This window comes from Thalassophryne amazonica, chromosome 14 (assembly GCF_902500255.1).
Source record: "Thalassophryne amazonica chromosome 14, fThaAma1.1, whole genome shotgun sequence".
NCBI lineage: Eukaryota > Metazoa > Chordata > Actinopteri > Batrachoidiformes > Batrachoididae > Thalassophryne > Thalassophryne amazonica.
In genome coordinates this window covers 31,289,243-31,311,333 of record NC_047116.1, presented here as the reverse complement: position 1 = coordinate 31,311,333, position 22,091 = coordinate 31,289,243, and the positions used below count along the sequence as shown (strand labels likewise).

Sequence of the window (22,091 nt, the reverse complement as noted above, 5' to 3'; positions counted from 1 at the left end):
GGGATAAGCAAGAACTGTGATTATATATGAATTTCACATGCATGTAAAATAATTCCAGTTTACAGTAAGAAATCCTTTACAAATTCGTAGATTTTCATAAAATCAAGCCAAGTTTCTCCTGTGGCTCTACTGCAAGGATGAGTCCAGTTTTTACAGAAATCTGTAAATAAACTGAGTATTTGCCTGCAAGATACAGTGAAGGACACATGACTTTAGGTTTAAACACTGAACGACCAATGGGTGCCTTAAATGTTTGGGGCTCGTAAGGACCACATACTCTCTTCATAATCTAGATTCTAAACCAGATTATAAAAACTAATCATTAATGATACGATTTAGTGGTGGGTGAAACAGATTAATACATTTTCCTGCATTTGTAAATGCACATTTGTAGATATGGTACTCATGTTTTCCTGAATTGACAAATATGATGATATTAATCTACGTGTTACAGGACTTCATTGTTGTGTCATTTGTATTCTTCTTATCCTCTCACAGCATCTAACATGGAAATTTTGCAGCAGCCACTGAACCTTCTTTCAACTCATGAGAACAGACAAGAAGGACCTCCCATAACAGACTCTGTGTTTATCTTGAACACTACACGGACTTGTGAGAGCACAGACAAACAGACGCTGTTAGGTATCGCACAGCTAAAATGAATTGGAATTAATGGAGCCAGAATGATAACAGCGTCTCCACAGCTCCCATAACAAAAGCCAGCTCCAGACACACTGTCCTTGACCAGGGCTGATTCAATCAAGACCCCACAGCACGCTCCATCAGAGGGAACAACCCAACAGCACACAGTAACACCAGGTCTCAGCAGGAAGCCTCGCAAATATTTTCTCAGAAAGTAGCATGATGTAGTCAATCCCATGTTTGTGTGATGACCCGATAATTAAATACAGCTGGTACAGTGATATAGTTTGCATCGAGATTAGTTGTGTGAACTCAGCTTAATGTAATGTAATTAAAAATCATCAATTAATTTTTTAATATTGTAGCAATATGGTTACAATTCATAAAATACACAGTAATTAACAATTAAAATAAACTAAATCAATAAATTATGGCAATTAAAAAGGGGTGTTGCTCAGAAGTGAAGGTATGATTTAGGTTGACAGATGGATTGGGGATGCTTTTGAGGTTCTTTGGACATTGTAACAGACAGTCATGGTCTCGAGTTACCAGTCAATTTATGCTCCTATGCTCATCTATGGTCGTGAACTTTGCGTAATGATAGAAAGAAGAGGTTTGTGGATGCAAATGGTGGAAATGCAATTTCTCTGCTGTTGGGTATGTGGGCTTACACTCAGGGACAGAGTGAGAAGCTCAAATATCCTGGAAGGACTCTGAGTAGAGCCGCAGCTTCTTCGCATTGAAAGGAAACAGCTGAGGTGGTTGGATATCCCCTGACTGTTTCTCTAGGGAGGTCTTCTATGCAGGTCTAAATAGGAGGAGGCCCCAGGGAGGATCCAGGACATTCTGTAAGGATTATATTTCCCAAATGGCTTGGGAATGCCTTGGAATTCCCCAGGAAGAGTTGGTCAAGGACAGGGAAGTGTGAACTGCTTAATCTGCTGCCAACGCAACGCGGACAAGCAGCAAAAAATAAATGGAGTGACACATGGATTAGGAACAGGTGTGGTTGTCACTGACACCTACATACCTTTTCCAGAAAGAAATGTACTAAACCAGAAGTAAATTGTTACTTTTTGATTATTTCACTATGATTACACTCTTAAACTTACACTAACACGTTAGCATGTCTATGGCGTTTTCAATGTTAAAGTTAGCATTAAGCTGTTCGCATCAGCACGTTTGTGTTGATTTGTTTTCTGTATAATTAATGGCTCAGCATTCGTTGTCGTAAAAGAGTCAAATTGTATTTTTTTTCTTTGTTTTTATTCATATATTAATAATAGCAATAATAATAGTCTACATAATAGACAATAATAGTCAATAATAATAGACTAATAATGTTACAATACAATTTTAGAGAAAGAGACAAAAAGAACCGAATGAAACAAAACACAACAGAAAAGATAAAACGATGTAACAATGAAAATAAATAAATACATATAGAAATAAATAACTGTTTCCTGTGAAGACCTAGTGAGTAGCCTACTCTCGTTTACGTTTTGAAACCTTGTTTCTGAAGTGTTTTTGTGTGATGTGCACAATTTTCAGTACTTTGACTAATACTGCCAGTCATTTACAAGCCTAGATAAACTTTGTAATATAAAAAAAAAATCAGTCCGTTTTTGATTATTAACATTTACTTGTACTTTTACTTTCAATACTTCAGTACATTTAGTTGTACATTACTTGTCATACTTAAGTACAATAAATACTAGATACTTTAAGACTTTTACTTGAGTAGCATTTCAATCGTGACTTGAACTTCTACCAAAGTCATTTTTTTATGGGTATCTGTACTTTTATTTAAGTGTGATTTTCCGGTACTTTATACAACACTGCCGCCCTGCAGAAAGAATTTTTGATGAATATAGCTGAAAGAGACACTATTTCCTTCTCTCTCTCTCTCAACTCTTACATTTAACCTCAAAATGAGCTTTTTATGCACCAAGACCTCCTCTGCTTGTCTCCAAATTCAGAACTGCATATGTGAAACAGCACGTGTTCACCATATCAGACAAGCTTTGCAAAGAATTAGCAGACACAGCTGGGTGCTCATGCATGATCGTGTTTTATTTACATTGTTTGCAACACAGCATGCATGGGATGGAAAATATGAAATATTATGTTGATCTAGAGTGACACACAGAAATGCAGCGTTTTTTTTTTTTGTTTTTTTTCTCTGTACGTCTTATGCACAGTAGGTGGGTAGTGTCGCCACCTGGGCAGGTATGCTGTTTAAAGCCAGGAAGTCTAGGAGTATGGTCATTAGGAAGGGTAGAGTCACCAGCAAGTTTAGCCTCAAAGTACAAGGTGAGGTAATTCCATCCATCGAGGGCAGCCCAATAAAATGCCTGGGAAAATGGTTCAATGCGTCGATGATGGATGGAGCCAATGTTGCTGAGGCTGTGAAGCAGACCGAGGAATGGCTGAAGAAGATAGATAAGTCTTTACTCCCGGGCAAGTTCAAGACCTGGCTGTATCAACATGGCCTCTTGCCCAGGCTACTTTGGCTATTCACAGTCTATGAGTTTCCCATGACTACCATCAAGGTCATCGAGAGGAAGATCAACAAGCACCTGCGGAGGTGGCTGGGAATTCCCCCAAGCTTCTCAGCAGTGGGCCTTTACATCCGGTCTGGTCAATTGCAACTCCCCCTGTCATCAGTTGTTGAGGAGTACAAGGTGGCAAAATGCAGGGTCGTCCTAAGCTTGAGGAATTCTAACGATGACCTCATTAAACAAGCGGGCATTACAACTAGGTCTGGACGCAAATGGTCTGCCAACACAGCTGTGGAACAGGCCATTGGTTCCCTGAAGTTGCGGGATATTGCTGGCAACCAATGCGTCCATCGACAAGGTTTCGGCTCTGCACAATTTCAAACTTGGGGAGGCGCAAACATGAGAACCAGGCGAGGCATGGTGCAGGCAGAAGTGAGGAACAGGGAGGAGGAGAAGCGAGTAGCCAGAGCAGTGCAGCAAGGATCACAGGGGGCCTGGACAAAATGGGATTTGCCTAGGCGCAAAGTCACGTGGAGAGAGCTGTGGCGCCTGGAGCCATACCGCATCTCCTTCCTCTGCGGTCCTGCGGTCGGTCTATGACACCCTCCCCTCTCCAGTACATCTGCATACATGGGGGCTAAGAGAGGATCCACTTTGCAAGTTGTGCAGCCAGAAGGGGACTCTGGCCCACATACTCTCTGGGTGTAAAATATCTTTGACCCAGGGGCGGTATAGATGGCGTCATGACAAAGTGCTCCTCTCATTGGCTGATACCATAGAGTGGGAGAGAGTCAAGAAGAGACCAATTCACACAACTGCAGGAAGAATGATCATCTTCCTTAAGGAAGGAGCCAGGCCTGTACAGACCACCAAAAGGATAAGACCCAGTATACTTCATGCCGCAAGCTCCTGGGAGATGAGGGTGGATGTAGGGAGTAGGTTGCAGTTTCCCGAGGTGGTGCAAACATCCCTCCGCCCCGACATAGTGCTGTGGTCGGCAAAAGACCAGAAGATAATCCTGGTCGAGCTAACGGTGCCATGGGAAGAGGGCTGCGAGGAGGCCCACGAAAGGAAAGCTGCAAAATACCAACCTCTGGCCCAAGAATGTCGAGACAGGGGCTGGCAAGCATGGGTTTTCCCTGTAGAGATAGGGTGTAGGGGCTTCCCAGCGAAGTCTACATGGAGCTTCCTTTGTGCCATTGGGATGGATGAGCAGAGTAAAAAGCAAGCGGCTCGCCGGATGGGGGAGGAGGCAGAACGTGCCTCATGCTGGATCTGGAGCAAAAGGGAGGAGAAGAGCTGGAAGCCGGGGGCAGATGGGCAGTGAGTTGGCCACTCACTGCGGGCCCACCAACTGGAGGGTGTCGTGGTTTAGGGCTGAAACACCCAGAGAAGGTTGGATACCACCTGATGACATCTGCCCCAGGCCTAAAGCTACAGCTACCTGCTAAGGTAGAGCTGTAACCATGAGCTGTAACCTCATGTATGCCTGAAACTATCTAACAATATCTGCTCCTAATTGCGGCAGATATGATCTGAAGCCAGATGTGTAAACATTCTCATAAAACATGCATCTGCCATTTCCCATATGCATTAATAAATAAATCCTGTGGTGATGCACATGCGCATGTGCAAGGCTTTCCAGAGTGATGGTAAAATAGAAACAGAACAACAGCACAAGAGATAAATTGAATTCTATCCAATAGTATTATTTTAGTGTGTCAGTAAATTTTGTGTGTCTGATTTGTTATAGTAAATCCATTCATGTTTGCATTGCAGATATTTTTTTTTAAACCGCTACTTTCACTTTTAAGTTCATCACCCTTTAAAGATAATGCCCAATTATATACAATTTTGGGCATGAGAAAAAAAATTGGATACCCAATCGGGATCTGAAATTGGGTGTAATTAGTGATAAGGGCCCCATCGCACTTAGTAAGCATGAGCACAAATGAAACCGAATCAGGCCGAATGGAGAAAAAAAAAAAAATTTGTGCCACATCTGAGAGGGAATAAGAAATAAGCAAGAATACCATCCGAATACTCATATTGTGCCCCGACCCGCCTCGAATGATCCCTGCACATGCCATGAATAATAGCTCCTGAACACAGCTCAAATGTGGGTAGAACACAGTATGAACATCAAAATGCTGCCAGAATGCAGTAAGAATAACACCCCATCACTCCAGGTCACATCAGAGGCCGAATGAGCCCAAATGCCACCCGAATGGAAATTCGACACATATTCGGGAAGTGTTGAGGTGCAGTCAAGAATGTCGGCCAGCATTCTGACAGCAGTCTAAACATTCTGGCACGGTCGGGCGGCCAACCTGTGATCACAGGCTCTCTACTGTCAAGGTGTATTCAAGGTGGAAAAACATCATACGTCAGTCAAAATGCAGTCTGATAGCAATCTGACTGCAATCTAAATATTTGAGACGGCACCCCAACACCATTTGAAACAATCTGTTCATGGTGGGGGGGTGAATTCGAAGTGGGCCACGTCACATCCAACCAGAATGGTCCACAGCAGCAGCAGCAGCAGCTACAGGGTACAATTGTCATCATCACAACATTATTACAAATGCCATCATTTACTGGCCATATATCAGCTGGTGACGTAATATGTATTTTGAGGAATAGATCAAGTCTCTCTCTCTCTCTCTCTCTCTCTCTCTCTCTCTCTGACATCAGCTATTTAGCGGACAGCCAGATGCTCCGCTGTCCAGACAGGCTCACCAAAGCGATCAGATGATGTGAGCCCACGCAGGAGGACCGAAGAGATCAGATTACGTGAGCTCATGCGCACATAGCGGTGTGATCAGCTGTTATGACAGCTTACAGCATGGTGAATCAAACAGCTTTTATGACAGCTCACAGGTGGCAGATCTTCAGCTGTTGTGACAACTTACAGCATGTTGGAGCTGTTATGACAGCTCATGGCACAGCGGATCATAAGCTGTTATGACAGCTCACGGTGCGGTAGAGCTGTTATGACAGCTCACAGCATGGTGGATCAAATACCTGTTTTGACAGCTCACGGTGCGGTAGAGCTGTTGTGACGGCTCACGGAGCAGTGGATCATCAGCTGTTATGACAGTTCATGGTGCAGCAGAACACACACCTCTGTGACATGCTGCCCACAGCACATTTGACTGGGGTGTTACAGCCATGTCAAACATATTATTACAGATATGTTATGTAACCGTAAGTGGGGGATATCAATGTATCTGTAATATCATGCTTATTCTGGATGTAACAGCCCGTTCAGCCACGCATGCTGCTCCTCGGCTCTGAGACGCTTTGACTCACAGTGACACATGGTGTTTTTGGTATGATTGCGCAATGTTCACATCTGGTGCACATAATGATTGCATGCCACAGACTTTGCCAGTTACTGTATTTCCTTTGTGCCCCCCGAAAGGGGTGAAGTTCAACTCATCCTGCCACAGTTGGGACATGTAGGAGTTGATGTGCCTGTCCATGGTGAATTTCCCTCAAACATGGTCAGGCCACTTCAATTGCTGTTTTGACACCGTGAGAATAGGATGGAAAAAAGGATGGATGAGTGGACTGAAGGGATGGCTGGGTGGAACAATGATATAATTACTTTCTTGAAAGCTACTAAAAGGATGTATAACCCAATGACATGAGGACTGTGACACAAGAATAGTTGTTCATTCTGACATACTCTCATTGTCGTAGCAGTTGGGTCAGGGAGCACGCTTCTGTGCTGCACGTCACAGCAAAACTGGTTCTCATCACACGTTTCGTATAATATCACAAAGCAAAGCATGATACTTTGTGCATATTCCTACAAATTTCAATGCACATTCACATAGTTATCAATCGATCAATCAATCATTCCTTTATTTTATCAGATCGGCATTGTTGAGATTAAAAATCTCTTTTCCAAGAGCGATCTGGCTAGTAGGGCAGCACAGTGTTACAACAACAGTTATGGTTAGGACTTGAAGAAGAAGAAGAATTTGTGCCTTGTGACATCACCACCCGCTGGCTGACAAATACATGTAATACATACAGTAGTGTTCAGAATAATAGTAGTGCTATGTGACTAAAAAGATTAATCCAAGTTTTGATTATATTTCTTATTGTTACATGGGAAACAAGGTACCAGTAGATTCAGTAGATTCTCACAAATCCAACAAGACCAAGCATTCATGATATGCACACTCTTAAGGCAATGAAATTGGGCTACTAGTAAAAAAAAACTAGAGAAGGGGGTGTTCACAATAATATTAGTGTGGTATTCAGTCAGTTTGTCAATTTTGTGGAACAAACAGGTGTGAATCAGGTGTCCCCTATTTAAGGATGAAGCCAGCACCTGTTGAACATGCTTTTCTCTTTGAAAGCCTGAGGAAAATGGGACGTTCAAGACATTGTTCAGAAGAACAGCGTAGTTTGATTAAAAAAGTTGATTGGAGAGGGGAAAACTTACGTGCAAAAAATATGCAGGTGCAAAAAATTATAGGCTGTTCATCTACAATGATCTCCAATGCTTTAAAATGGACAAAAAAAAAAAAAACAGAGACGTGTGGAAGAAAACGGAAATGAACCATTAAAATGGATAGAAGAATAACCAGAATGGCAAAGGCTCACCCACTGATCAGCTCCAGGGTGATCAAAGACAGTCTGGAGTTACCTGTAAGTGCTGTGACAGTTAGAAGACGCCTGTGTGAAGCTAATTTATTTGCAAGAACCCCCCGCAAAGTCCCTCTGTTAAATAAAAGACATGTCCAGAAGAGGTTACAATTTGCCAAAGAACACATCAACTGGCCTAAAGAGAAATGGAGGAATATTTGTGGACTGATAAGAGTAAAATTGTTCTCTTTGGGTCAATGGCCACAGACAGTTTGTGAGACGACCCCCAAACTCTGAATTCAAGCCACAGTTCACAGTGAAGACAGTGAAGCATGGTGGTGCAAGCATCATGATATGGGCATGTTTCTCCTACTATGGTGTTGGGCCTATATATCACATACCAGGTATCATGGATCAGTTTGGATATGTCAAAAATACTTGAAGAGGTCATGTTGCCTTATGCTGAAGAGGACATGCCCTTGAAATGGGTGTTTCAACAAGACAATGACCCCAAGCACACTAGTTAACGAGCAAAATCTTGGTTCCAAACCAACAAAATGAATGCCTCGCAGATGTGAAGACATAATGAAAAACTGTGGTTATACAACTAAATACTAGTTTAGTGATTCACAGGATTGCTAAAAAAGCAGTTTGAACATAATAGTTTTGAGTTTGTAGCGTCAACAGCAGATGCTACTATTATTGTGAACACCCCCTTTTCTGCTTTTTTTTTACTAATAGCCCAATTTCATGGCCTTAAGAGTGTGCATACCATGAATGTGTATATATTCTTGTATATTCGTCCATGAATTGTTCTGTGAATTGTTCTGTAATTTATGTTTGTAGCATGGCCCAAGCAGAGAGTCACTGCTTTCAGTCTGGTCTGCTTGAGGTTTCTTCCTCAGAGGGAGTTTTTCCTTACCACTGTTGCTTTGGGGGTTGGTAAGGTTAGACCTTACCTGTGTGAAGCGCTTTGAGGCAACTCTGTTGTGATTTGGCGCTATATAAATGAAAATAAATTGAAAAATTGAATTGAATTGAATGCTTGGTCTTGTTGGATTTGTGAGAATCTACTGAATCTACTGGTACCTTATTTCCCATGTAATAATAAGAAATATACTCAAAACCTGGATTAATCTTTTTAGTCACATAGCACTACTACTGTACAAATTCCTGTGCATTACGTTTCATACCTTTTAGTCAAAGTTTTTGTGAGGATCAACTGCACTGCATCAACCACACCAAAGAATTGCTTTGAGTCCTGGATGGCAACCGCCAAGGCAGACGGCCAGCCCCCACCTCTCGAAAGTAACCATTTCTTTGTCAGGGCCAGGTGAAACGTATGCAACCTGTTGGCATTCAATAGCCACTTGTGTCCTCAGCACTGAGGCCCTATGTGCTTATGCCCAGATCCAAGCACCACATGGCCAAAATGTTGCAGCTGATTTTCCCTCACAATCTAGGTGATATTCCTCGTCTGAATCTCCCCAAGTAACCGCGAACTTGACAAAATCATTCCAGCAGTACCCAAGGATCCTCCGAAAATGCCAAGTCCCAAATGTCACCTCGTCGTTGCCTTAGGCCACTGCTTATTACAATTCAGTAAGACATGGAGCACCAGGGCCCGGTTTCATAAAGCCGTCTTGTCTTTTAGCCTGCTAAACTTACTTAGTCGACTAAGGTTAGTTGCCCAACATTAGCGGTCAAATCTCCATTTCACAGACGGCTAAACTTGTAGATTAGCCATCCAACGTTAGTCAATGATTTTCAGGGACATAAGTGGCCTCGTGAGTGCTGTTACCAAGAAACACCTCCAGTGTGTGAGAGTTTTATTTACTTCTGAGTTGGTTGTCTGTTCCAAACATGGCCGAGTCGACCGCACCAGAGGAGAACTGATCTCAGCCTTGACATCTGCAAATATCGCCAATGGATTATTCTTGTCTCGGAACACCTGCTCCCGTTGCAAGGCTCTCCTTCCTTCCTGCTCCATTAAGTGGTGGTACATGACAGCTGCCATTTTTGAGGTAAGACATTGAAGTTTTGTCGACTGAAATAAGATGAGCCTCCTCTGTAGCAGTCTAAAAACTTTAGTCGGTAACGTAAAACTTTAGCTGACTAAGCGCTTTGTGCAATGACTAACATCAAAAGATTAATCGATTAAGTGAGTTTAGTCGACTAAATAAGATTAGGTCGCTTTATGAAACCGGGCCCAAGACTCCAAAAGACTTGGACCTTTGTTCTGCTGCAAAGATATCGGCATTGCTGAACATCTCTGTCCTCCAATCTGGACAGAGCATTGGCATCAATCAAATGTATAAGTGAGAGGCTGTCAGGCCCATGAGGTGCAGGAACAGCCCCCGGATGTGAGATAATACACATTACACGTTTTTGAGATCAACTGGGGGTCATTTTTCCTGCTCCGCAGAGAAACTTGAGCATTTTATTTGAACCTGTAAAAGAGAATCCCTGCAAATCCCCAGCATGTCCCCACAGCGAACAGACGAAGTGGAGATTTTCAAAGTGACATCACTGACAATGACATTATTCCACAGTTGAAAGAGAATGAACAAGAGATTCTGGTGCTTGATAATTAAGCAATATGGGCATTGTTTTTTCCACAATGAACACAGATGAACATTTAGTAATCACAGAGCATTTTATTCCAACAAAGGAATGCTTGTGATAAAAGTAGAAAATTGTAATCTTAAACTTCCTGCAGTAATCCTCATTCTTAGCCTTAAAGCAACACATGCGCTGATAGCCACTGGTGAGTGCTGAGCTCTGTAATTTCAACATTTCCTATGAGTCATTGCTTTGAGCTGCCCCCTGCTGCACCACACACACGCCACAGACACTGAAAAAGGGAAATCAGCTTCAGCATATACCCGTTCACATCCAGGAACTATTTAGCGGTCATCGAGTCAGACGAACTTAACAGCCCTGGAAAATGTATAGACAAAATCCAGTCTGAAAGCCATGCACTTTTCTAGCCATAATTGTTAGTTTTCTGATATAATGAATGTGCTCTGTTTTTAGAATGTGGTACGAGTTCTGTTTCAACTAACACATCGACATATTGCAGAAAGGGTCAAATCAAAATGGTTCTGTGCATAAGAGCAAAAAAAAAGGGGGGGGGGATTTGTTATTTATTTTGCAGCTTGTTCATCTTTGGAAACTGATTTATAATTAAGAGGTCATGAGACTGTTATGTCATCCTGAAATGGAAAACACCAGATTATCAGCTATGTTATACATTGTACATACAGTACTGTAAAAGCTGTTGCAAAAATAGCTGGAATGTGTACTCAGTGTGACACCCACGTCTTACATCATCCAAATTATCTCTTTCTGATTCAGTAATATTTGATGAAGCGGTAAAGAGTTAGAGTCACCCAAGGCAAAAGATCATGTGTCTGACAAAAATTAGAGTTATAACTTTATATTAGTGTTCAATAGTAACCATAGGCATATCATTAATCAATTCTTTAGAAAAGCTCACGTGAGGTCTGGAATCATGTGCGATTGACACATGGTGTTGCATCCTTGTTTTGGTCACATTTTGATATTCTGGTTTGATGTCCACGCTGATCTGTCTCTAGTGTTATTATCCGTATGTTGTGATTGTTCTCCATGTTATCTGGTTAACTGTCCCTCACTGCTAATAGTCTCTGGTATATTACTCGTATGATTCCTCGCATGTTCTCCACATTTGCATGAGTTCCCTTTGGGTGTTGCAGCTCCTCCTCCAACTTCCAAAGATATGCAGGGTAGATGAACTGGAAATTTGAACTTGACTGTAGATTTGAGTGAAAGTGAGGATGTTTGTATCCATCTATGTGTGTCCATCTTGCAAAAGACGGGTGACCTGTCCATGATGTACCCTTCTTCCGTTGAGGTAGGATCCAGGTCCCCTTATCCCTTAATTAGAATAAGACAGTATAGAAAATCGGTGAATGAATTTACCATTCTGCTGTGTCATTATTCCCTGGCCTTTGGGATCATGTCTTCTCTCTCTCATACCCTCTGTCTTCTGTATCCCACCTCACATGTTTTCAATCTAGGTAACTTTCCATAAATGTCCTCAATTGTCATTTTCTTCCTCTGCTTGTTAGATGTTTTCCTTGTGTTTCTGGTGTCTTTTGTAATTTCCCACGTTACTGCTTTCCTGTTACATACCTTTGCAGCTATCTGTCTATTAACAATTATAATAATAACAGTAATTCATACTTTTATTAATCCCCTTAGAAAAATTGTATCTCTGCATTTAACACATTGTAATCACAGATACAATTTCTACAAAATGTCATCACACTGGAAGCACTGGACAGCCACTGAGCAGGAACTGGGGACCAACTCCAGATCTTCACACACTGCCCTATTCACTGGCACAAAAATAATAAGCACGTAATTTTTTTTTTTGTTGTTTGAAAATCAGACACTTCAGTTCATCACACAGCTTTACAAGTCAGAGTAAGTCTAAGAGTTCTACGAATTCATGAGATCATATCATGCACCTTTTTGGCAAACGTAATTCACACAGTGTCTTAAAACAGATGTTAAATCTTAAAAACAAATACACACCACCTGATATTAGGCACTGTGTACACGTTACCACAACAAAATGAGGAGAAACAAAGGAGTGCTTCAGATTTTTGCAACCACTGTACAGTATTATTAAGACACTATATTATACAGCCATATTATATCCACTTTTCTCTGTGGTTCGTCAAGGCCAAAATAAAATATTCCATCAAATCAGAAGTGCAAGAATTGTATCAAGAGCTTCAGTGAAAGTTTCTCAAGTGCCAGTAGGAACACCCCCACATTTAGTACATTTCAGATCTCACACCCTAAAACAAAACAAACACTGGAGGGGGGAAAAAAGTTGCAGGATGACTGGGCCAAGTATTTCATAGGCATAAGACAATGTCATAGAAATGAACAGTGACGTGAAATGGAGTATCTGCAGGAGGTGCAAGTTTGCATGTGGTGCCCATTGTGTTAATGTTTCAATACAAACTAGGACCTCAGAATAACAATGTAAGGACTTGTCTGAGTGTGCTAAGCCATTTCACCTCCTCACTGCACCTTGTTTGCATAACTCGAACAACTGCTTCCACCATCACAAATCACAAACCAAACATGATGCAACTATGCATGACTTCAAATTTACACGACCTGCAGGTGGTTTTTATGTGCTTAAAGTTTGCATGACTGCTGTGTCAAAGGTAACTTATGGATAGGGGAGTGGGTGGGGGGTAGGTAAATGAAACAATGCTCACCTGAGCTTCACTAGCTTTGGTCCAAGGTAGCAAGCATTCACAGCAACTGTGTGAGACTGCCAGGGGAAGAGGTTCAGGAAAAGGTTTTGGAACAGGTGAAGCCACTGAATCCTCTCCTTTATTGCTCCTAAAGAACAAATTACAAAGACAGAGATAAGATAGTACTAGTGATACTGCATATGATGTTCACCGACAACTACCAAGATGAATTAAGGCTGTTCAACCTAAAACTCTGCTTTCATATTTGAAATATCAAAACTCTATCAAATAAGAAAGATGAAAATTAAGAAAGTCAGGCAGGTAAGTATTAAGTAGGCAGATTGGAAAGCAGGTAATTACTTATGTATGTAGGTAGATAGGTAGGTAGATAAACACATTAAAAAAGCTGATAGGTACATAGACAAGTACATAAGTTCATAGTTGGGTTAGTATGTATGTACATAGAGGTAAGTAAGTAGACACGTGAGAGGTATGTGGGTAGGTAGGTAAGGAGGTAAATAAGTAAATGGGTAGGTAACTAAGCACCTAGGTAGGTAGATAAGGAGATACTACATAGTAAGTACTCCAGGTAAGTAAATCAGTAAACAAGTAAGTAATTAGGTAGGCAAGTAGGGAGATAGGTAATAAGCAAGTAAATAAATAGGTAAGAAAGTAAGTAGATAAGTAGATAAACACATTGTTAAGTAGTTAAGTAAGTAGTTTACATAAGTAGATAGGTACTGTATTTTTCATAGTATACGTCACGTTTTTTTTCTTTACTTGTTTGGGAGGACCTGCAACTTATACTCTTGTGTAACTTATATACCAAAAAATTACAAGTTTCTTAATAATAGTAATTTTAATAACTATTTTATAGAACTTTACCAGGAATCAAAGTGCTAAAAAAAAAAAAGAAAAAGAAAAAAAAAACCTAATATAAAAAGTTCACTACAACAATGAATAAAAGTCACTTAACCCCCCGTTGCACAAAAACAGACCTCAGCTACAGAAAATAGTGGCAACTTATAACCCGGATGCCACTTCCTCTTCAGAGGCTTTATTGGACAGGTGTGACTTATACTCCATCAAATATAGGTAAGTAAGGTAGTTAGCTAAGTGAGTATGGTAGTTAAATAGGTAGGTAGGTAGGTAGGTAAGTAAATAGGCGGTAAATAGGCGGGTAAGTATGTAGACAGACATACACAGCCAAATTAATCTATTGATTCTAAAAGATAAATTCTTATTACAGCAGCAAATTATCACGCATAGTACAGGAACAGCAAATGCCATAAAGATGCTGATAAAAAAAACAAGCCTAACAATTACTTACATCAGACAAACAACTCCGTGTGTGCAGTGAGGTAGAGAGAGAGATGTACAAAAGCTCTTAATTAGTAAACCATATGCCTTCTGGTGATTAGATTCTTCTTCTGTATGTTTGGCCAGTGAGTAGGGGATATTTTAGATACTATTTCTTCGTAAAACTTGTAAGCATATTTGTATGAAACATATATGATGAAAGGGTGTCCGCTTCAGTTACAACATTGAAATGAGATCATGTTCTATTAGCAGCTGTTGCCATGTCTTATTAAAGGCTAGTGGTACAATTACTTTTTGTTACATTATATGTGTTCTTTGTGTTATGTTGTGAGTGATATGCAAAAGCACGTCTCACTGATTCTTTTCCTCTTGTCAGTCACAAAAATATTTTTGTTGTAGAAAAATGTGGGGTCCCATATGTATTCAGCCCGGGCAAGTGCACGCATTAATCCACGCAAAGGGAGAGATCCAGATGCACAGCTGTAATCTGTTTATTATTATTATCAATTATCATGAATTCTTTAAATTCTTTAACAATTAATATATGGTAGTATATTTCAATATTTAAAAAAGGAAAAAAGTGGAGGACATCAAACTAATGACAATTATGAATGATCTGGATGCAGTTCTAGAACTGGCTCTTTGAGACTGTACAGAATGCAATTTTTTTTTTAGCAATAATACCAATGAAACAGTTCTATGCTGTACATGTTCAATGTTTGATATAATGAATGAACTATAGCATTTTGAATTTGTAGATGAAATGTCACAAGTCAGCTGACCTTGTAGATAAATATTAATTAGGTACACAACATACTGTACATTTTCATACAGGCTGGGTTTCTGTGTATTTGAACACACCTAAGGATCGTGTGTTTCAAAGGTTAATCCAAACAATACGTAGATCTGTTGTCTCTGTCTTGTCTGTAAAATAAACTAGGTCAGACTGTGTTACTGTAATTATATATTAACTTGCAGACAGACTGTTTGTAGACTGCACAGTAAAACAGGAACTTTCACAACTGCTTAAACATATCGGCTCTTTTGATGCATACGTTTGACCTCACTGGTCTGTTTATTGAGTCAGTCGAGGTACAAAAAATTGATTAACAGTATATGCTATTTTGCTCATCAATTACTTGTTTTAATTGATTTTTTTTTTAAATACTTGTGGTTGTGGTTATTACCACTGTAAATATTTATAATTTGGATGTCAGACAAATACACTGGCCTGTGGGTATGGAAGCCGAGAGTGGCCATGGTTGCTCTTTTTTGAAATTTTTTTTGTGATAATGAGTCAATTATTTCATTATCTTGAGATAATAGGGCCCATTTTCACATGAAAATAGCTTATCATCTCATTATTACAAGATTGCAAAAGTCGATTTTTCAAGCAAGGTAAGTCATTGCGAGGAAATTTTTTTGTTTTGTTTTGTCTCAATCAGTGTTTCTCAAACTTTTTCAGACCAAAGATAACTTAATCAATAATAAAAGAAAATCTTGTGGACCACCTACGTAACTCCCCAAATATCCAAAACCAATAATAATTTACATACAAGTTGAGTTAATAATGAAAATAATGCATATATGCTGTTATCTATTACAATTTAGAGTCATTTTTAAACAGTCTGAGAAGCACTTTTCAATTAGAATATGATATTAATTTAAAATGTGATATTATACCACTATATTCACACACCATGAACTGATCCCCGATAAGCGGTTGAAGACGTATGTATGTATGCATGTATGTATGTATATTCACATACCGTCAGTGGTCGCTGGACCACATTTCTTAAACCGCTGGTTTGAGAAAACCTGGTCTTGATAATAATAATAATAATAATAATGCCTTGGGTTTACAGAGCGCTTTTCAATACACCCACCCAAAGCGCTTGACAAGTTACATTAGTAGTATTACTAAATAGTAGTATTACTACGTCAGTAGTGGCAAGCTACTAGTGTAGCCACAGCTGCTCTGGGGCAAACTGACGTAAGCGTGGCTGCCATTCTGTGCCTATGGCCCCTCAAACCACCATCTCATTCATACACAAACAAGGTGGGTTAAGTGTCTTGACCAAGGACACAACGGCAACATGCAGATTTTTGACTGGTTGGGAGCCGGATTTGAACCGCCGACCCTTCGGTCACATGACAGCTCTACCAACTGAGCTATTGCCACCCCCTAATAATGAAATAATTAATGTATCATGAGAAAATGAGCTTTCTTAGGATCACAAAATCTAAAGAGTGTTCCAAAAGATTTCAAAACCTTTCCACTACCCAAGTCCAAAAACTCCATATGAAACAGAAGAAGTTGCCTTCCTATGCTAAGCAGGGCTTTAATGTGCCACCAAGTGTTCCAAATGTTGAATGTTCCAGTTGGTTTGCCCTGACTGGTAGTGAAACATAATAAATTACAAATGAATGAAGTAAGTTTGCAGTATTTTGAGTCACAAAGCATATTTAAGTAACAGTCAGAAAATAAGTGAAATATGCTTTAAGTTATGGCCTCTTAGCACCGTGACTGACTGTAACATTACCTGCTTTCAAATATATTTAAACCCCACTCAATGGAGACATCTCTGGAAAATTTTACATCAGCTATAGATGTTATGTTTTCATTCCACTTTATTTGTTTGTCTATTTGTTTTGTAGAAAGATGGTCCTTAGAGAGAGAAAAGGGTGATTAGATTTTAGCCGATACAGATCACGGTGTAGGATTTTCTCTTTTTTAAACATTCCAAGATGGTCTGTTCTATATTTTCTTCAAATAGTTCAACAAATTATCAACGGGTTAATTGAGATCAATAACACTGTGTTGCACTGTACAGCAGAGGTGGGAGTAAGTCATCATCAAGTCACTCTCAAGTCATGAATCAGCAAGTCCCAAGTCAAGTCTCAAGTCATAATGACCACCAATTGTTTGCAAGCTGACTTGAGAATGACTTGACGATGAATTCGTCCCACCTCTGCTGTATAGTAACCAGAACAGATGAACGCACAACTGTCTCCTGCACTCAGCTATCAGACGACACGCCCCTCTGTCCAACAGACGTTTGATAAAACGGTAGATAACGCACATGTGAGCCACCTGTCACGGCTGGCTTGTTTGCCAAATTCCGTCACACATTTTGTAGAAATACAAGAAAATATCTTGCTGTAGAAATCTTTAGCACACTTCATGTAACCTTCTTACTACTGATGTTATACTTTACCTGCATTGTTTATCTCAAAACTGTATCTTTGAAATTGCTTCACAAACAAATTCAAACCTACAGGGTGAGTTTATCTCGGTATCGAAGGTAAGGAATTGTGAATCGTCAGTGCAGAATTTACAGTTTGCAGACTTACTTTTTCTATGCTGCTTTGTAAACACGGCGGTTACTGAGTTACTAATTATTTCCCTCAAACCAACAGGTGTTCTGTTTGTTTCCACTTCTTGTGCTGTACTGTGAAAATAACACCTTACAGTTTGCCGACATTTAGACACCGACAGGTACACAGCTTTGAAATAAACCTGTGACTAACTTGCAAATACAAAGAGTGGATTATCTTTCCTAGGAGAATGTACAGTGGAAGAGACTTAACTGAGTTATAAAACCAAGCAAACAATAAAACTAAAACCAAGTGGTACTATACCTGTTCCATTTGCAGACTGTGGCCGTGTTCTTCTGGGCATTTGGTGATAAGAAGAGAGGACGCAGAGAGATGAGGGCTGGGTGGGAAAAGCCACTCACATTACCCTTGGTGCTTTGACAAATCTCTGCTTTCTCACTGAGGCTTCCCGAAGTGTGTATTCCGTCCAGTGCGTTACTCATATCACTCATGTGTGTTGCGGCTAAATCCAAGGCATCATCTGGAGCAGAGAGGAGAGACGAGCTGTTGGAGTGGAGCGTGCACAAACACTTAAAGCAAAGCTGGCTGCTGGAGCTGCATGCACACACACACACACACACACGCCTCTCTGGCTCATCTGCTGCCCACAAGGCTTGCCCAGTGGGGTAAAACGATCCCTCCTACCCAAACATGATCCACCACAATAAAGATATTTTTATCGCAATGACTCCTGAAACAGTCATCCCTGCTCTGGCACAGCGGCACATTATTACTCACACAATCTGTCCAAGCTACACTCAAGGCTTTAGAAAACCTTAAGTCGCTGATTTAAGCTTGGATTTCGGTTTCTCAGAGTTTGTTTCCTTTGCAAGCGGGAGGGCAGAGAATGTGCACACAAAGCACACTTGCACATAGGGGCGGCTTTGTTGGCACTGTTTACATCTTGGATTAGTAATGAGCCCGGGAGCGTTCTCCAGCACCATAAAACCAACTGTTCTTTTCTTATGGACTTTGCACTGGGATCCAAATTGCACTTCAAACTTAGTACGCTGCAGAAAGCAGGTAGTCAGACGAAGGAGCCCATCCTGCAGATTGGGGCTGCATCATTCAGTGACAGGCTCCATGTAGGGGATGGTGGGATGATAACATCTATCAGAAAGCTAATGTGTAATAGACAGTCCAGCACTGTCGGCTTCCTACTGATACAGAAAAAGCATGCAGTAAAATGTGTTATTCATCAGCTTTAAACTTCAAGCTGGAGTAGAAACCATCTCATATATTTACTGAAAAATCACAAATCAGACTTAAGACACCTTGACACTTGCACAAATTTGTTCCCCGCACTAGCACGTAATCTTGCGTGCCAGCGAGTAAACTTGTCGTAAACTGTTGTAAAGTGTGCGAGGCCGCAAAAATTTCATGGCACTTGCATGAACTAGTTCTGAACACTGCGCAACCTATTCGCAAACATCGTGTCACTGCCTGTCATTGCGCGCAGGGTGTCGCACACTTTATGCACAGTTTACGACAAGTTTATTCATTGGCACGCAGGATTGCGTGCCAATGAGCGGATCAAATTCATGCAAGTGTCGAGGTGGCTTTTCAAGCGATCCATCTAATGACATGCATTGGCACAATGAATTGTGCACCTGTGCGCAAGTGTCGAGGTGGCTTTATATACCAGTCAGATGTTTGGACACTTTCCCATTCAATTGAATGTGTCACAGTCTGCCTTTGTCTGCCTCTCTCATTCCCTTTTTTAACCTTGTGTGTAGTTTGTTAGTTTTTTCCCCCCAGATGGTGCACTGCAGAGCCAAGGAACACCTGTAACTCATCATCTCCTCGCACCTGAAGCTTATGAGCGGCTCATCAGAAGTGGGCTACTTAAACCCTGGCTTTAAGCTCAGTCTTTGCCAGATTCTTTCTTTTCTTGAGGCCAGATTCATCCATGACTTTGTTCTACGCTGACGCTTCCAAGAGCTCTGATGTCTTGGATTTCCATGGCTCATTTCAAGGTAACCTGGCCACCTCTAATTCCAGTATTAGAGCTCGTTATGTTTTTGGTGTTTCCACACACTTTCCTGTGTGGCTCCATGACACTCTCTGCACGTCACTTTCAAACTCTCCAGCTCTCAGCTACAGAGCGCATAGCTCTACCACGCTTCAGTTAAGTTCCTGCACATCTGTGAGATCTCCTATTTTCATGCTGTTCCTGTTTGTGACTGTGCATGACTAAGAACTGTTTCCAAGAGCTAGAACCAAGAACTACATTCTAAGAACTGTATGAACTCTGATACTGAACCACTGACAACTTTCCAAGTTGTTACTAAAGTCAAGTCCTGCTTAATTGGAACTGCGTCACAACATGCGCACCTGACCTCTGAAAATATTTATGAACTGTGAACAATTCTTGAACAGCAAATCTTGCTTCCTAGAAAGTGAACTTTATTTCTAGACCTGTGAACGTTCCTGTTTTAAGCCTACAGTGCACTTCTTGTTGTTAAAGGCTTCAGTGTTACGAGTGCAAGCCCTCACCTCCATTCTAGTTCCCGTCCTCGGCTGTGTGTACCTACCTGGCTCTGGATCCAATTCCCATATACCCCAGGATTCCTGATTGTTCTCAGGGTCCCAAGTCTGTCCGTGTGTGCACTGCAGCTCCCAGATTTCCACCGCTACAAGCAGGCCCTGGCTTGGCTCAGCAGGCCATCTAACCAGCTCAGCATTGTTCATGCGTGTATTGTAAATAAATCTCTTTCTGTTCACAATCAATTCTGTTCCTTGCTCCCAGCGTTTAAGTCCAGCGCAGCATTGTTCATGCGTGTATTGTAAATAAATCTCTTTCTGTTCACAATTAGTTCAGTTCCTTGCTCCCAGCGTTTAAGTCCATCACCTGTAATGGTCTGGTTCCATCCAGACCCCTAACCTTAACAGAATAGGAAGCATTTAGGGAATTCCTGCTACTTGCATATATAGCTCCTGCATTTTCACAGCCCATATGTAAGTAGACAAACAAAATGAAGTTATTCTTGTATAATAATAGTGAGAGTAGCCACCAAGGCAACTCTGAAGGCTTCTGTGGATGTGCTTTGGCATACTAAGTACAGTTGTGCTCAAAGGTTTGCATACCCTGGCAGTAGTTTTTTTTTTTGTTTGTTTGTTTTTGGCCATTTTTCAGAGAATATGAATGATAACACAAAAACTTTGTTTCACTCATGGTTAGTGGTTGGGTGAAGCCATTTTATTGTCAAACAACGGTTTTCTCTTTTCAAATCATAATGACACAAACTACCCAAATGACCCCGATGAAAAGTTTACATACTCCTTTTCTTAATACTGTGTGTTGCCCCCTTTAACATCAATGGCAGCTTGGAGTCTTTTGTGATAGTTGTGGACGAGGCTCTCTGATGGTAAAGCTGCCACTGAATATGTTTTGGACTTTATTTACATCAATTACAAAAAAATACAAACAGTATGGCACTCTATGGTAAATCTGCATGGAGTAGACAGTTCTCAAAAACTGAGTGACTGTGCAACAAGTAGAAGAGTGAGGAAAGCCACCAAGACACCCAGACAGCCCAGAAGAAGTTATAGGCTTATGTGGTTGTGATTGGAGAAATTATGCACAGTGCAAGCTTTGCATTTTGCATCACCAGTTACCCATCTTCATGATGAAGTGGTATAGAGGAGGATTTTCTTAAAAAGAAGACCTGAAAGTTTAGCTACAAATTGCCAGAAGGTACATCTGAGATGCAAGCCTGGATTTGATCTGCTTTGGTGAAAGAAAATCCTTCTCTGCTCTACTCCACTATGAAGGTAAGAGTAGTGATGCAAAAGGCAAAGCTTGCACTGTGCACAATTTCTCCACTCACAGCCACATAAGCCCATAACATCTCCTGGGTTGTCTGGGTGTCTTGGTGGCTTTCCTCACTCTTCTACTTATTGCACAGTCACTCAGTTTTTGAGAACTGTCTACTCCATGCAGATTTACCATAAAGTGCCATATTGTTTGTATTTCTTTGTAATTAATGTAAATAAAGTCTAAGACATATTCAGTGGCAGCTTTACCATCAGAGAGCCTCGTCCACAATCACCACAAAAGACTCCAAGCTGTCAGTGATGTTAAAGAGGGCAACACATGGTATTAAGAAATGGTGTATGTAAACTTTTGATCAGGGTCATTTGGGCAGTTTGTGTTGTCATTATGATTTGAAAAGAGCAAACACAGTTGTTTGACAATAAATGGCTTCACCCAACCACTAACCATGAGTGAAACAAAGTTTTTGTGTTATCATTCATATTCTCTGAAAAATGGCCAAAAAAAAAAAACCCTAAAAAAAAAAAACTAAACTAAATTTCTGCCAGGGTATGTACACTTTTGAGCACAACTGAATCATCAGTCACAGGTTCATGTTGAAGTGGCACAGAG

General features: G+C 40.7%; 1 protein-coding gene across 2 annotated transcripts in view; it reads right to left on the bottom strand.

Annotated features, from left to right (window-relative positions):
- grb14 (growth factor receptor-bound protein 14) overlaps positions 1 to 18,397 on the bottom strand; it is a 68,870-nt gene extending 50,473 nt beyond the window's left edge. Inside the window, exons 1-2 of one of the 2 annotated variants that reach the window (XM_034186544.1) lie at positions 17,969 to 18,397; positions 13,028 to 13,154 (exon numbers count right to left, since the gene is read on the bottom strand). In XM_034186544.1, coding sequence (XP_034042435.1) covers positions 13,028 to 13,154; positions 17,969 to 18,156 — 315 coding nt within the window. In that variant the 5' untranslated portion in view covers positions 18,157 to 18,397. The remainder of the gene's footprint in view (positions 1 to 13,027; positions 13,155 to 17,968) is intronic. The other variant, XM_034186543.1, reaches the window with a different exon arrangement.
- Positions 18,398 to 22,091: the final 3,694 nt, after the last annotated feature.